Raw genomic sequence first — 15852 nt, 5'->3', positions numbered from 1 at the left:
TCATAAAAACATATAATACATTCATATGATAATCATTTAAAACAATCTTAGCTTTCTAAAAACTCACATAAATGTGATCATAGAAGTGTTATTTCAAAGAACTGTGACATTTTAAACACCTCCCAAAATGTCAAATGAAAGACAATTAAACTTTCACAGAACTAAATACCCGGACAACATAAAAATAGCTCAAAGTTACTCAATTATGTACTTAGTGTCCATTTAATCTATGATTAGCCATACACTGCCACTCAAATGCCCACATCCTTAGCGTTACCATGGACCGTTATGGTTGGGACACAATAATAAACAACAAACTGTAGCTTCAAAATTTTTTCTTCACAATCCATGTTTTGTAGCATATACACATATTATTCACTAAATAATGTTTGGTTTGAATGAATTTTAGAATGCATAACCTTCATACATCAAATATTTGGTGCTTTCAATGAAAACATTTACGAAAGATTGAACATAAACTGAACTTTGTCAATAAATCTAAATGTGTATTGGATACCCACATACTTGTAATGCATGTGCACATGAAGTATAAAACAGCTTAACTACTCAATCAAACACCAACAGTGTCCATTTAATCTATGATTATCCATAAAAATCCACTCCAATGCATAATTGTCCCGACCATAACGACAACCACATTATGTTTATATATATTCAGTTGTGACTTTTATTTTATGTTTTCTTTGTAAATTCCCTTATATTTAGGCACTTCTTATATAACTTATATAATTTACAAAGCATTTACTCTGTTAGCATCTGTCGGTTGTAAATGATACTTTGTTTAATTACATTTAAGTAACCAAAATTTGTTTTGTATTCTAACAAACATTTAATTACAATGGATTGGTACATTATAATCTTCTTATGACATAAAAACATGTTTGAAACATTCACTGCTATTAAATTTGGTAGCTTTTACAGACATGTAAAGTGATATTATTGCTGAAAAAAAAATCTATATTGTTGCTGTTATGGTTGGGACAGAAACGTTATGGTTGGGACACCACTAGTTTTGGGTCCTTAGTCTGGAACTGTCTTTGAGAATTAAGCCCACTGTAAGAGAAAATAATAATAATGGGTTAAGGAAATGAGTGCAAGAGAATTGTATGAATAGTGTAACTATATAGTATTCTACACAACAGTATATAAGGAAGAAACACCACCATTATGGTTGGGACAGGTGTTACATGCTACCAAAGGATACGAGTAGAGTGTGTGACAAGCATAGAAAGGATAAACTACCCTAGTTATTTACATTATCACTATATCTGTTATGAATTACTCATATTAGGCACAAATAACAGATTTATCTTAATTTCTATTCATGCAGAAACAAGTAAAATGAGAAAAAAAGGGGTTTTGGAGACAATTACCCAATTTTCGAAAATGTACCGCAGAAATCTTACTTATTGACCGATTTCATTGATTTTTACGATTACAAATTTTGCGGTAATTACTCAATGTAAGCATATATCATATTCACTTAAGGAAGTGTGTTATTTTAATTTGCACATAATTGTAGTTTTTATGAAATATGCTTGTCACGCAAAAAGTTGCCATTTTTCACAGGTTTTGTCAACTTTGTTGCTAGGTATCTTTACTTCTATTAGTGTGATTTGCCTGAAATTTGAAATATATATCAATTGGGTACATACAAATTAATTGACAACAAAGAACCATCAATATCACATTAATAGTCATTTTCAGAAGCTGAAATATACTGGAGACAAGAAAATTGAGTCTTATTTGCACCAGGCCCTATGCAGTTAAATTCCAATGTGATATTTGGAGGGCTAGTTGAATTTGAGAAGGGCCAGTAAGATTTTTCTTCAACTGGCCCTACTGGCGACCTTGGTTTTCATGTTAATTTTCAACCCTGATATATGTATGTGTATAATAGAAGCTGTAGTTTTCATCTTGATTTAAACACAATTTAACATTCAGTTTACTCTTTGATTTATCTATGTGTGTATGTATACATGTACTGGTTACCAGTATAAATCTCTATTAAATGTTCAATGTTAGTTACACATGAATATCCCCTTGAGATTCCAAATTGCATTATCAAAATTTAAATGTAATAGTTTTGGTTTATGTGTAGATACAGGTAGATTTAATAATATTGTATATGAGAGAAGATTATGCACTTTTTGTCGAGATAATAACCAGGTTTTTTTTTATTGAAGATCAGCTCCATGTATTATTTGTATGCCAAAAATATAGTTATTTGCGAAATATGAACATTTGACCCTTTGTGAAAGTAAATGTTGGTCTGCCATTAACAGTTATCTTCATTAATCTGATGTCATCTCAGAATGAATTTTTTTTACTAAATTACTAAATTTATCAAAATTCTTATACTATGTATTTAGATTGAGAATGAATAGTGAACTTTTTTTACACTGAATATTTATAACTATTACTATAATATAAAATTAAATGGCAGACCGTTACGTGACTAAATGATGTAACGTATGCTCTTAAATTGTTTAAATTGACTGTATTTTGGGCCAGAGGCCTTTTACTGAATAAACTGTCTGCCTGTCCGTCTGTCTGTATACATGTATGTATAACACAAACTGACACTTTTAAAAAAAAACTAAAAAAATTTGTGTTAGAATCCAGCATAACATTTTTATCTCTTCATATACCTTGTATTGCTCAGTATATGATTTCGTTACACTCTTTTTATTTTTTCACCTCCTTTCTAATTTATAGCTAACCAACACGGGTATCTTTGTGAGGTTACCGTTTTGTGATTAATCTGGTTTTGTGTGAAATCCAGTTTTGTAAAATAATTTGTACTAACAGCATGGCTTGTTTGAACTTCTATGATGAAAGATGAAAGAAACATTTTATTTAACAACACGCTCAACACATTTTTATTTACTGTTATATGGCATCGGACATGTGGACAAGAATCATGCAGATAATAAAGAGGAAACCCACTGTGATCATACATAAAAATTATGCTACTCTTTTTGTTAGCAGTCAGAGAGAAGTGGGGAAAGAAAAAAGGTTCTTCCCCTAGATATGTTTTGACATCATAATTAGTGCTTTACAATAGGCTTTGGTGTCACAACTGTTAGGCAACAACAAACAAGCATCATGGTGGCAGTCTGTCAACAGCCAACTTACATCACAGCTATAACACAACACTGTCTCTTATTCTCAACTTGCAAACTTGTTTTCAATAACAGTATCATTTGAAAATCTTCCAAAAATTATAAAGATTGATAATGGGTAATAAATAGAATACCCAACTTGTTACTTGGCAATACCGTTTATCTTGCACTCGTTAATTGATGTTGTCCTTCTCTCTTGCTAAAGGCTTGGGAAGGACAATATCAATTCACTCGTGCCAGATTAATGGTATTGCCAAGTAATTATTTGGGTATTCTCTAAATATGCACCATCCTACAGACAGGATAGTACATACCACAGCTGTGTGTCATACCAGCTTTGGAGCATTGACTGGACTAAGAATTTGCCCAATGCATCCACTGATGGAGATCGATATTAGGCCAATTGCACATGAGGCAAGCTCTTTACCACAGGGCTACGTCTGGCGTCTCAACATACAATACTTGTAGGCCTACATGCTGGTGAACATTCCACTGGGCTACGTCTGGCGTCTCAACATACAATACTTGTAGGCCTACATGCTGGTGAACATTGCACTGGGCTACGTCTGGCGTCTCAACATACAATACTTGTAGGCCTACATGCTGGTGAACATTGCACTGGGCTACGTCTGGCATCTCAACATACAATACTTGTAGGCCTACATGCTGGTGAACATTCCACTGGGCTACGTCTGGCGTCTCAACATACAATACTTGTAGGCCTACATGCTGGTGAACATTCCTTTTTAACACATGTTTTATAGACATGTGTTTGTTAACGTTTTTAGTCAGATATGAAAACAATACATTTAGTCTTGTACTGCACGGAGGTTATGAAGCTTGGTGTTTGGTATCAGTAGATTTAGTGTGTGTAATACTAATAAGGTGCATGTAAACAATGTCACTGGTACAGGTGGAAGGCAGGAATTTATTGTGTGCCAAACCTACCCCACCCTCAGCAAAAGAAAGAAGAAAAAAAAAGAAGAAAAAAAGAGGACAACAAACAAAAAACAGAAACCAGTTGGGTTTTGATGGGATTGATGTTTTTAGTCTAGCATGTTGTGTTTATGTTTAAAGTTCCTTTGAACATTTGGTTAGCCTGAGTAACTGTATGTGTGTAACTATTGTTTTGTGACAGTTGCTTTTATGTTAATGTTTTGATGTTCTTTACAATAAATTGATTTAAATTACACATCTTACATGTACTTACTAACGTGTCACTTGTTCACGATGTTCTTTAGGAGAGTTATTCATGTTTAACACTTACAGAGTACAAATATATACCAGCACATGTCGTAAACATAATAATAGTGACTTTATATTAAAGACAGTACAAACATAAATAATAAAAAGTTCAGTGTTTACGGTGTACTGTGGCTTAAATCCATATACAGTGAAACCCCTCTAAACTGGATACCCTAGGGACCAAGTACAAAGTCCGGTTTAAAGAGGTATCCGGTTTATAGAGGTTAATTTCTGTACTGATTTTTAAAAAAGGACTATGAAAAATGTTCGGTTTTGGGTGAATTTGGTTTACAGAGGGTCCGGTTTTGAAGGGTTTCACTGTACTGTATTTATATTCAATTTTCTAAACATGTTTAATATTATTTCAGTTTAAGTTTATACATTGATATCAGAGTCTCTGTGAATGCATTGGGTTCTCTATTATGTTGTAGACATTCATGTACCATATTCATGTCACAGTTATAATCAGTGCAGATTTGTTTCATGGATTCAGGTTGGGAATCCGAAAGCGTGTGTAACGTTTACCCCGAAGAAGGGTGAGAGGGCGATACTGATCAAGAACCACGGCGGAGACTGGGGGGTGCTACTCGGTAGGTGGACGGGGGTCAGGCGGCCCGTCCGCAGAGTCAAAGGTTAGTTATACTGCCACGAGTTAGTTATACTGCAACGAGATTAGATATACTGCAATGAGGGTAGTTATACTGTCACAAGTTAGTTATACTGTCACGAGTTGGTTATACTGTCACGAGTTGGTTATACTGTCATGAGTTGGTTATACTGTCACGAGTTGGTTATACTGTCTGGAGGTTAGTTATACTGTCTGGAGGTTAGTTATACTGTCTGGAGGTTAGTCATGTACTGACTTGAGGTTAGTTATACTGTCACAAGTTAGTTATACTCTCCTGAGATTTGTATACATCTAGAGTGTACTATAAATGCAGATTGATTTGTATACATCTAGAGTATACTGTAAATGCAGATTGATTTGTATACATCTAGAGTATACTGTAAATGCAGATTGATTTGTATACATCTAGAGTATAGTATACTGTAAATGCAGATTGATTTGTGTACATCTAGAGTATACTGTAAATGCAGATTGATTTGTATACATCTAGAGTATACTGTAAATGCAGATTGATTTGTATACATCTAAAGTATACTATAAATGCAGATTGATTTGTATACATCTAGAGTATACTGTAAATGCAGATTGATTTGTATACATCTAAAGTATACTATAAATGCAGATTGATTTGTATACATCTAGAGTATAATATAAATTATAGGGGATAATAGTAATAAAACCTCACTTAGTTATTGTTAACGATTTTGTAAGTAAACAGAAGTAGCAAATATTTACTGCAGGTTTCTTCTCTTGGATATTCCTTAGATATTCTTGCTAGTTTCCAGGGCTGTGCACAGAATGTTTTGAAGTTGACATAAATGTATGTTAGAGTGAGTGTGTATTTTCTTTCTTTTTAAAGCGACCAGTATCCGAAAGGGTCGCCGTGGCGTTCCTGGCTGTGCGGGCTACCTCGAAGTGAGCTTCTACAAGATGAGGACTCATGCATGGGAGAAGGTCACCTTGGAGCAGGCGTACGCGTCGTCCATGTTCAGCTTCAACATCGACGACGCCAAGGTGGAGCTCGACCACGGACTCATCGAGATCAAGGAGGGGTCGGTTGACGTGGCCGAAAACATCGCTGTGGCATTCAGTGTCGCTCTGCTGCATGTCCTGTGTCAGCCTCACCCGAAGGGCTGGAAGCCAGGGGAGCCCGACAACCTGGAGACTAACAGAAACATGAGAGGTGTAGCTGCCGAGAATCTCGCTCTGGTGGTCGCTTGTGGATTCATGATCGCCACGCCATGCAACTTCTACCTGAGGTCGGTTTTGTCCGGTCGTGGTCATGATAGTGGTACAAAGGACACCGAAGGAAGACCAGGTCTTGGAGGGATTGGGAGTGATTTGCATGGGGATGGAGGGACGAAAGGCTGGTGGGGAGGACGAGAGGGGGAGGAGGATCACCAGGGTGTCAATAATCATGCTGCTGAACTTGAAGCTGCGGCTGTGACTGGCGGGTTTGGGTTTGGTGTTGGTGAAGATGATGATGGCCACATCCTGACTTCCAGGTCAGAGCAGGAGGAAGAGAAGGCAAACGAGTCTGAAGACAAAGATGGTGATCTGACCTATGAAGAGGAAGATGTGCATGACCACGATGACCAGGATGTCAGTTTGTCCCAAGACCAGCTTGACTTGGATGATTCTGTCATACACCACGATGGCTTCAGTCATGAGGAACACAGTGTGGATGAACAAGATACAGAAGATGCTCAGGAGAATCATACTGAAGAACATACGTATGGAGATGCTGACAATATTTCTGAAGCCAGTAGTGTTAACAACGAGGACATTGTTCATCAGTCAGATAATGAGTTTAATGATCATGATCTTGATGATGGAATAGAGTATGAGAATAGCTTGGATCATCAGGATGATGGAAATGAATCTGATGCTGGATTTGGCCTCCATGATGATGATGATAATCATGAACATGATTCTGATATTCCTGAACACGATGGCAATGATTCGGATGGGGTTTTTGGATACCAAGACCAGGAAGGTGGACTAGATCATGAAAATGAATTCGATAATGAATTAGAAGATAGCTTTGTCCATGGTGAAACTGATTTAGATGCTGGCTTTGGTTATACACAGGATGATGACAACAACGCTGGCCTCTTTGGAAATGATGGCGATGAGGAAGGATTTGGCTATGGAAATGATGACCTGAATGATGGTTTTGGATTTGAAACTGAAGATGTAAATTTTGGTTATGAAGCTGATGATAATGCTGTGGGTTTTGGCTATGATTTGGATGATGGTGGCTTTGGATTTGAGAATGATGCCTATGAAACGTCTGCGGTGTTTGGAGGTGCTGGCAATGACAATGAGGGAGGTGCCTTCGATGTTGGTGATGTTGGAGGGTTTTGTGATGGTGGAGGTGGCAATGATGATGCTGGGGGAGTGTTCAGTGATGATGTAGGTGGAGGAGCGTTTACTTCTTCAGGGGATGGGGGAGGGGATGGGGGAGGTGGTGTCTTTAGTTTTGCAGCAGACCAAGGGGATGGGGGTGGTGACGGAGGTGGGGGTGGGGGTGGTGATGGAGGAGGTTGTGGGGGTGGGGGCTGTGGAGGGGGTGGTTGTGGGGGATAACATTTCAACTGAAAATATATTTGTAAGAATATCCACTATAGATAGCAGGCTGTTGCTTTTAAGCTTAGCATGATGAGATTTATGTTCTGTGATACATTACAATTGTTTACCTATGGAAAATTTTAAACATTTATTAAATTAGGTTCTACATAATTCAGCTTCAGTTTGCCATTTCTAGTTAAACATTATTCATACTTTTTATTATTCTATGTCTTATTTAAAGGGACAGACCCTAGTTTTTAAACACTACGGCATATTTGTCACTATTAGAGCTGTTTATGATCACTGAAATCAAACATTACTTACCGGTATATATCACTGTTTAGATTATCCATTTCCATACAACCAAAGTGTTTCTGGTCATCCCGATGTTTCTGATACCACAAAATGCATTTTTCATATTTTTAAAAATGCACGTGCGTCTGAGAAGTAATGATTATGGAGTCGCGTTTTAGTCTATTTTCAAGGTTATTTCAATGTCACAAACTCTTGTTTTACTCTGTTGTATCCAAATTTGTTACATGTTTGTAAATTAACCAAACTTAGTGTCCAGTTTTACGGGTTGAAACTAAGGTCTAGGTGAAACATATACCTTAGTGTTTAAAAACTAGGGTCTAGGTGAAACATATACCTTAGTGTTTGAAAACTAGGGTCTAGGTGAAACATATACCTTAGTGTTTAAAAACTAGGGTCTAGGTGAAACATATACCTTAGTGTTTAAAAACTAGGGTCTAGGTGAAACATATACCTTAGTGTTTAAAAACTAGGGTCTAGGTGAAACATATACCTTAGTGTTTAAAAACTAGGGTCTGTCCCTTTAAGAGGGAGGTGGATCATTTTATATTGTAATACATTTTTCTGTGTATTGAAGTTTGTGTCAAAACTGTAAAAACTAAATAGAAGAGAAAAAAAAATCAGAAATGGGTGTCTGTTTACTTTGCAGTTTTTAAAATGCATTTTGTATTTTTATTATTATTTTTTTACATTTGTTAATTTCACCAGCACATTATGCTGTGTGCTTGTTTATGCTTTTAAACATATCATTCAAATATTAAGATTATTAATAATATTAGTACTAGAAATGTTGCATTTTAAAAAGGTCTTCCAATACTATTCAAATATTGACACCTTGTCTTCCAAAGAAATGCTTTCAGACACTAGTTAGATCCGAAGGAATCGAAATTCAGCCAATCAGAACACGGCCCATTTTCGCTGGACGCTACTAAATACTTATTCCAAATTCCGCCCACTTCAAACTCAATCCCCCCCCCCCCCCCCTTTTCCTGGACTTAGTCACTGGCAAAGGCCAGAGATTAAGCCCAGGACAGGCGTGCGTGAAACCTTCGTGGTATATATGCACGTTAATTCTTTAATGAATGAATCAGACACTTTATTTATGGTAACCAACATTATACTGTGATTATGCATGAGAAAAAAGTAAGTATATATTAAAATAGGTTATTGACTTCACTCTAAAATGGTAACAGTGTTAGACAGCTAGTATTGTTGAGTTCAGTATTCTGAATATGATCAAATCATGAATTGGTTATGTATAATTATATGCAATATGAATATATAATATGTAAACTATATAAACTGCCATTTTAAGAAGTTGTTGAATAAAGCAGTTAATTTTCCACAACCATTTTAGATGAGAAAGTTTTAACATAATAAAGATCACACATTTTGCAGTTTTAACGGGGTTTTTTTTTTAATTTAAATTTTTACTTTTATTTTAAAATTTATTTATTATTAATTATTAATATTATTTGTTTTTTATTTATTTTTAATAATTATTATTTTAAATAATTTTGATTATTTTTGTATTATTATTATTATTAAATATTTTAAAATTATTATTAGGCTATTATTTTATAATATTTTTGCTTTGTTAACTAGTCACCTTGACATTAATAATTGAGGCAATGTGCATTATACATTTTTATTTTACCTAAAATGTAGATTTCATAAATTCCGTATCAACATTTCATAATTTGTTCAGTTTTGAACCTCGTAGAATTACATACCAAAGACATTGAGTGCTCTGTTTGTTAACGATGTTATGTTGTTTAGAAACTTGTTTTATTTAATTTTAAAGTGTACAGCCATCTTGTGCAGTTTATCAGTTGTCTTTTTTTTACTTTTTTTTATTTTAAATATGATCAGACAGTTAGAAAAGCCCAATTATGAAACCCATAGCGATGAATGCAGAAGTACCGGGTTTTAGTTTTATTATGAGTGAATTCTGGTTATTGATATTGATTTTACAATAAATGCTCATGCTGTTACAACATGCTCACTAACAATTGTAATGTGATCTATTGCTCCATATTGATTCTGCACTTTCATACATTGGCTTTTCTACTTCATACACAAACAAAATCTCGCTCACACTGTTGTGACGGCTCATATCATGAAATTTGCATTTTCCTTGTGATACTTCTCTTTTAAAGAAATAAATTGCTCAGTAACATAAATAAGTGTCTTTCTATAATGATAGAATAAACATGCCTCGTAATAAACAATTAGAAATACATGTATATTGTTATCTTGTAGGATATGTCACAATAAGATACCAGCGTGATATATTTTTTTTATGGGGCCTATTAATATTGTCTGAAAACATGAACATTTATCATGTAACTTGCATCAGTTCCCATTGGGCTATTTCGCTCCAGCCAGTGCACCACGACTGGTACATCAAAGGCTGTGGTATGTGCTATTCTGTCTATGGGATGGTGCATATAAAAGATCCCTTGCTGCTAATTGAAAAGAGTAGCCCATGAAGTAGCGACAGCGGGTTTCCTCTCTCAATATCTGTGTGTCCTTAACCATATGTCTGACGGCTGATGTCTGAGTGCATCGTTAAATAAACCATTTCTTTCCTTCATCAGTTTACCTCTTATCTGTTATAAACAAAACCTACTGGTCACAAGTCTGTTGTCACCATTTATGGAAATGACGTGGCAATGTTAGTAATGTCATTTTGGCAAGTGATGTAATCGACATTGGTGCTAACTACTAACGTGTTAGAGTGGTAATAAAACCAGCGTATGCTAGTGACTGATGCAGTTATTTCACCAATATTTTCACATGTATATATCACTCTAACAGCGTATGCTAGTGACTGATGCAGTTATTTCACCAATATTTTCACGTGTATATCACTCTAACAGCGTATGCTAGTGACTGATACAGTTATTATTCCACCAATATTTTCACGTGTATATCACTCTAACAGTGTATGCTAGTGACTGATACAGTTATTATTTCACCAATATTTTCACGTGTATATCACTCTAACAGCGTATGCTAGTGACTGATACAGTTATTATTCCACCAATATTTTCACGTGTATATCACTCTAACAGCGTATGCTAGTGACTGATACAGTTATTATTTCACCAATATTTTCACGTGTATATCACTCTAACAGTGTATGCTAGTGACTGATACAGTTATTATTTCACCAATATTTTCACATGTATATATCACTCTAACAGTGTATGCTAGTGACTGATGCAGTTATTATCCCACCAATATTTTCACATGTATATCACTATAACAGCGTATGCTAGTGACTGATGCAGTTATTATTTCACCAATATTTTCACATGTATATATCACTATAACAGCGTATGCTTGTGACTGATGCAGTTATTATTTCACCAATATTTTCACGTGTATATCACTCTAAGACTTGTGTAAGCAACAAGAATTCCATTGCTAATTGCCAGAATGTAATTATAACTTTATAGCAATTTTAACTAGGAAGCTAGGCATAGGCTGGGTTATTTAACCAATTTATTTCAATATAGATGGTATTTGTATGTTAATGGTGGGGTGGGATGTAGCCCAGTGGTAAAGCGCTCACTTTCTGCATGGTCGGTGGGTTCATTTGGGCTATTTCTCATTCCAGTTAGTGCACCACTATTGGTATACCAATATGTATGTGCTCTCCTGTCTGTGGGATCTGATGGTGCATATAAAAGATCCCTTGCTACTAATGGAAAAAAGGTAGTGGGTTTCCTCTCTAAGACTATATGCCAAAATTACCAAATGTTTAACATCCAATGGCCGATGATTAATAAATCAGTGTGCTCTAGTGGTGTCATTAAACAAAACAAACTTTTAACTTTGTATGTTCATAGAATTTGAAACGTTTGTGTTACATGGCATATATGTCAAGCAATGAGTGGGATTTCATGCTATGTATTTGTTTTGGTAATACATTTAATATGTAATGCATTTCAGAGTTTGCATTGCACAGGCAAGTTTATTAAATAGATATACATTCTCGCTTGTTATGTGTCACTGACTGCTGTAGGTATTATTGGATTTTACTGATGGTCACAACACAGCTTGCATTTTAAGCATACCATATATATAATCATACGCATACATGTACAGACATGCATGGAGTTCAAATGAAATGGAATAGGTATTGAGGAAAATATTGTAATACATGTATATAAACTTAGGCCAGTCAATGCATTCGTGAAAATACCACAGACTGATTTTTAAAATAATAAAAACAGTATATTGATAAGAACAAATGATGTGTAATTTGTAATATAAAATTGAATGCAGGTATATAACTGTAAGATTGAAATTACATACACAGGTTGTTTTAGGAATGGGGATCTTAATGTCATCAATGCTCAAGAATGTACATGTAGTGTTGCAAGCAAAGAAAGAGATGAGTGTTAGCACCCACCCCAACAATCCTAGATCTTGCCATAATATCAATTACCTTTTATATACCTTGCATATATTGGTATTATAAATAAATATTTATAACAGTTCAGTATACAAGCATATGTACAGGTTTTTAACCATGTTAGAATCTCACGATTTTCCATATCCATATTACAGGCTCAATATAAACCAATAATATAATATTTGTATTTGATGATTATAGAATTTTATGCATAACCCCCTGTGATGTGTACTAGGTGATCATGTGGTGAATGTCAGATTTTCAGCAGTGGTTGAAATAATGATGTCCCAACCAGTTTTTGCTGGTCATCATCACCACGCGCCGGGAAATATTTTTTGACCGTCCTATTGAACAGGCATTGATTTTATGCATATATTAGCATATTAGGTCAAGAAGGTTTCAATTTGGGCAGGCATAATTTGTAGCTTCCCTGACTAAATCAGTGACACAAATTTCAGTCAATTTCCACCCCTGTTTAGTAATTTTTGTTATCCCTATTAATTCTAAAGGATTTTTTCATAAATTATGTTCTGGCACTAAAGATTTGTGATTGAAACGAAGTAGGTAGATTCATGAATAATACATAATAAATAAATATAAAATGAACGTCAGTGAGTGAAGTGAATAAGTGCTGAATGAAAGAATGATTGAAATAATGACTGGTATAGTAAGTGAGAAAGTAGTAATAAGGGCTGTAAAACAAAATAGAGTGGCAATTTATTTTACATTCCTTTGTTTTTTAACATCAGTATATTGTCAATTTTATTTTGTCCTTTTATGTTCATTTGGATTTTATATGCATTGAGTACTTTTCAATTTGACAATTTATCAGAACTTTGAAAGTCTTTAAAACAATCATATTTGTAAATAAACAAGAATTAGATACCAGCCATATATTAAAGAGGGTATACACATGCTTATAATTACCAGACATTCATTTATTGTCTGTTTGCGTCAACCGATGAATTGACATTTAATTCTGAAACTAATAGCGTTAAAATTCATATCAAAACATATTAAATGTAGCCTATTACATTTCAAACCCATAAAAAAAAAAATTGAAGTAAAAACCCATATCAGTATATATAGAAAAGATTCTTTGCAAATTTCCATCAAATTGCATAGATTAAATCTTTTTTTGTTTGTTTATACAGGAATAAAGGCAACTGATGGAACAGCCAAGGTGAAACGCCCTCAAGTTAGTCTGTACTTTCTGCATTATCGATTACTTCAGGTCACACTGCATAGCTTGGCCGTTCCACCATTTTGTCTTCACCCCTGTATTAGAAATGAGCTTTATAAAGAAACTTTTTTTACTTCCTTAAATTGTTCTTGCTAAAAATGATATGAGAGTTGCTAAGTATTTAACTGTTAATAATATGTGTTTATGTGAGTTTTAGCATTGTACAGTATGCCAATTCATCGGTTCGTTTTGCCACAATCTGACTATAAAAGAATTGATTGAATTTCAGATTATTAAGAATGTAGTACATTGTATTTAAGTTAATATAATAAATAACTTAATTGTTTCTTTTTTAGTCACTAAGTTAAAAGGTAAATGAGCTATTAAACTTATTACATGAAATGTACAAAAATGTATTATTATGACTGAAACATAATTGTGGCTATTTTGATCAGGTGTGTAAAACATGCTGCCACATTTAGCATGGAAAATATATCAGTAAATTTGGAATGTTTTAAACTGACAGATGTTACAAAATGTGAAAAAGTAATTTTACTAACAATACTTTGTTGTGCATGTACATCTATTTTATTGATAATATTTAATAAACATTTACATTATATGCAAGCTTTGTTGTATGTTGGGGTGGGGTGTAGCCTGGTGGTAAAGTGTTTGCCTCGTGTGTGGTCAATCTAGGATTAATCCCCATCGGTGGCCCATAGGGCTACGTTTTTCCGTTCCCGTTCCACAAATGGAAAAATTTGTGTTTTCTCACTAACACTATTTTGTCCAAATTACCAAATGTTTGACATCCAAAAGTGATCAGTTTGCTCCAGTGGTGGTGTTAAACAACAGTCTTGTATTTCACAGGATGCCATCCAAAGGCATAGACTTTTGCTCAGGCAGTGTAGGATTTGTTTATTTGATATTTCGATCTTGTTTAAATGTTGGTTCTAAGTGGCTAATAGTGTGCTATGTACTGTGGTTGGGAAGGGGGAGAGAAACAACAAAAAGAAAGAAAGAAAAAGGATACACTGGAAAGTAGACTCCAGGGCTACATTCACAACTCGCTGAACTCAAAACTATGCAGGCTTACAGTTGTCAAACCAGTCTGGAAAGTGACAGTCCTCTGACAGGCAAATTAGGAAGTATTGTCATCCTTTGAAATGACAGTCCTGCAACAAAGGATTATCATCCTTTGAAGTGGCAGGCAAATTATGATGGATTATTGCCCTTTGGAGTGGCAATCCTCTGATAAACAAAATATGAATGATTATCATCCTTTGAAGTGGCAGTCCTCTTAAAGGCAAAATATGGAGAATTATCCTTTGAAGAGTCCTCTGACCCGCAAAATATGGAGAATTATCCTTGGAGTGGCAGTCCTCTGACAGGCAAAGTAGGAAGGATTATCATCCTTTGATGTACAATGGCATTACTGATTTGTGGCTGGTCACATTGTCAAAACATGCTTTTGACTGCCTTGTGCCATGGGCCTCGGTGGCGTCGTGGTTAGGCCATCGATCTACAGGCTGGGTTTGGATCCCAGTTGAGGCATGGGATTTTTAATCCAGATACTGAATCCAAACCCCGAGTGAGTGCTCCGCAAGGCTAAATGGGTAGGTGTAAACCACTTGCACCGACCAGTGATCCATAACTGGTTCAACAAAGGCTATGGTTTGTGCTATCCTGCCTGTGGGGAGTGCAAATAAAAGATCCCTTGCTGCTAATTGGAAAGAGTAGCCCATGTAGGGGTGACAGCGGGTTTCCTCTCAAAATCTGTATTGTCCTTAACCATATGTCTGACGCCATATAACCGTAAATAAAATGTGTTGAGTGCGTCGTTAAATAAAACATTTCTTTCTTTCTGTCTTGTGCCAAGGGGCGAGGATGTAGCCCAGTCGTAAAATGCTTGCTCAATACATGGTCGGTCAGGGATCGATCCCCATCGGTGGGCCCATTGGGCTATTTCTCATTCCTGTGTATGGAATAGTGCATATAAACGATCCCTTGCTGCTGAACAAAAAGAGTGGCCCATGAAGTGTCGACAGCGGGTTTCCTCTCAATATATGTGTGGTCATTAACCATATATTTGACGCCACATAACAGTAAATAAAATGTGTTGAGTGTGTCGTTTTAATTTCCTCCCGTCCTGTCTTATGCCAAGATTTGATTTTGTACGTTCCCTCGAGGCACTTGGCATAGATTAGTACATGTGTATATCATGCAAAGATAGATACATTTTGTTTATTACTGGCCAGTGTACTGATTCCTTTGAGCAGTCATGATTGAAACATATCTTATTGCATAAAGTATATATCGAGCGCGCCACCCCCCCCCCCCC

The 15852-nt window shown here is 35.4% G+C and overlaps 1 protein-coding gene across 1 annotated transcript in view; it reads left to right on the top strand.

Annotated features, from left to right (window-relative positions):
• LOC121368951 overlaps positions 1-15852 on the top strand; it is a 40691-nt gene that overhangs the window by 16011 nt on the left and 8828 nt on the right. The window contains exons 4-6 of the mRNA XM_041493716.1: positions 4885-5023; positions 5879-7537; positions 13483-13526. Coding sequence (XP_041349650.1) covers positions 4885-5023; positions 5879-7537; positions 13483-13526 — 1842 coding nt within the window. The remainder of the gene's footprint in view (positions 1-4884; positions 5024-5878; positions 7538-13482; positions 13527-15852) is intronic.

The sequence above is a fragment of the Gigantopelta aegis genome, chromosome 3, assembly GCF_016097555.1.
Source record: "Gigantopelta aegis isolate Gae_Host chromosome 3, Gae_host_genome, whole genome shotgun sequence".
NCBI classification, from domain to species: Eukaryota; Metazoa; Mollusca; class Gastropoda; order Neomphalida; family Peltospiridae; genus Gigantopelta; species Gigantopelta aegis.
This window is presented reverse-complemented; position numbering and strand designations above follow the sequence as displayed.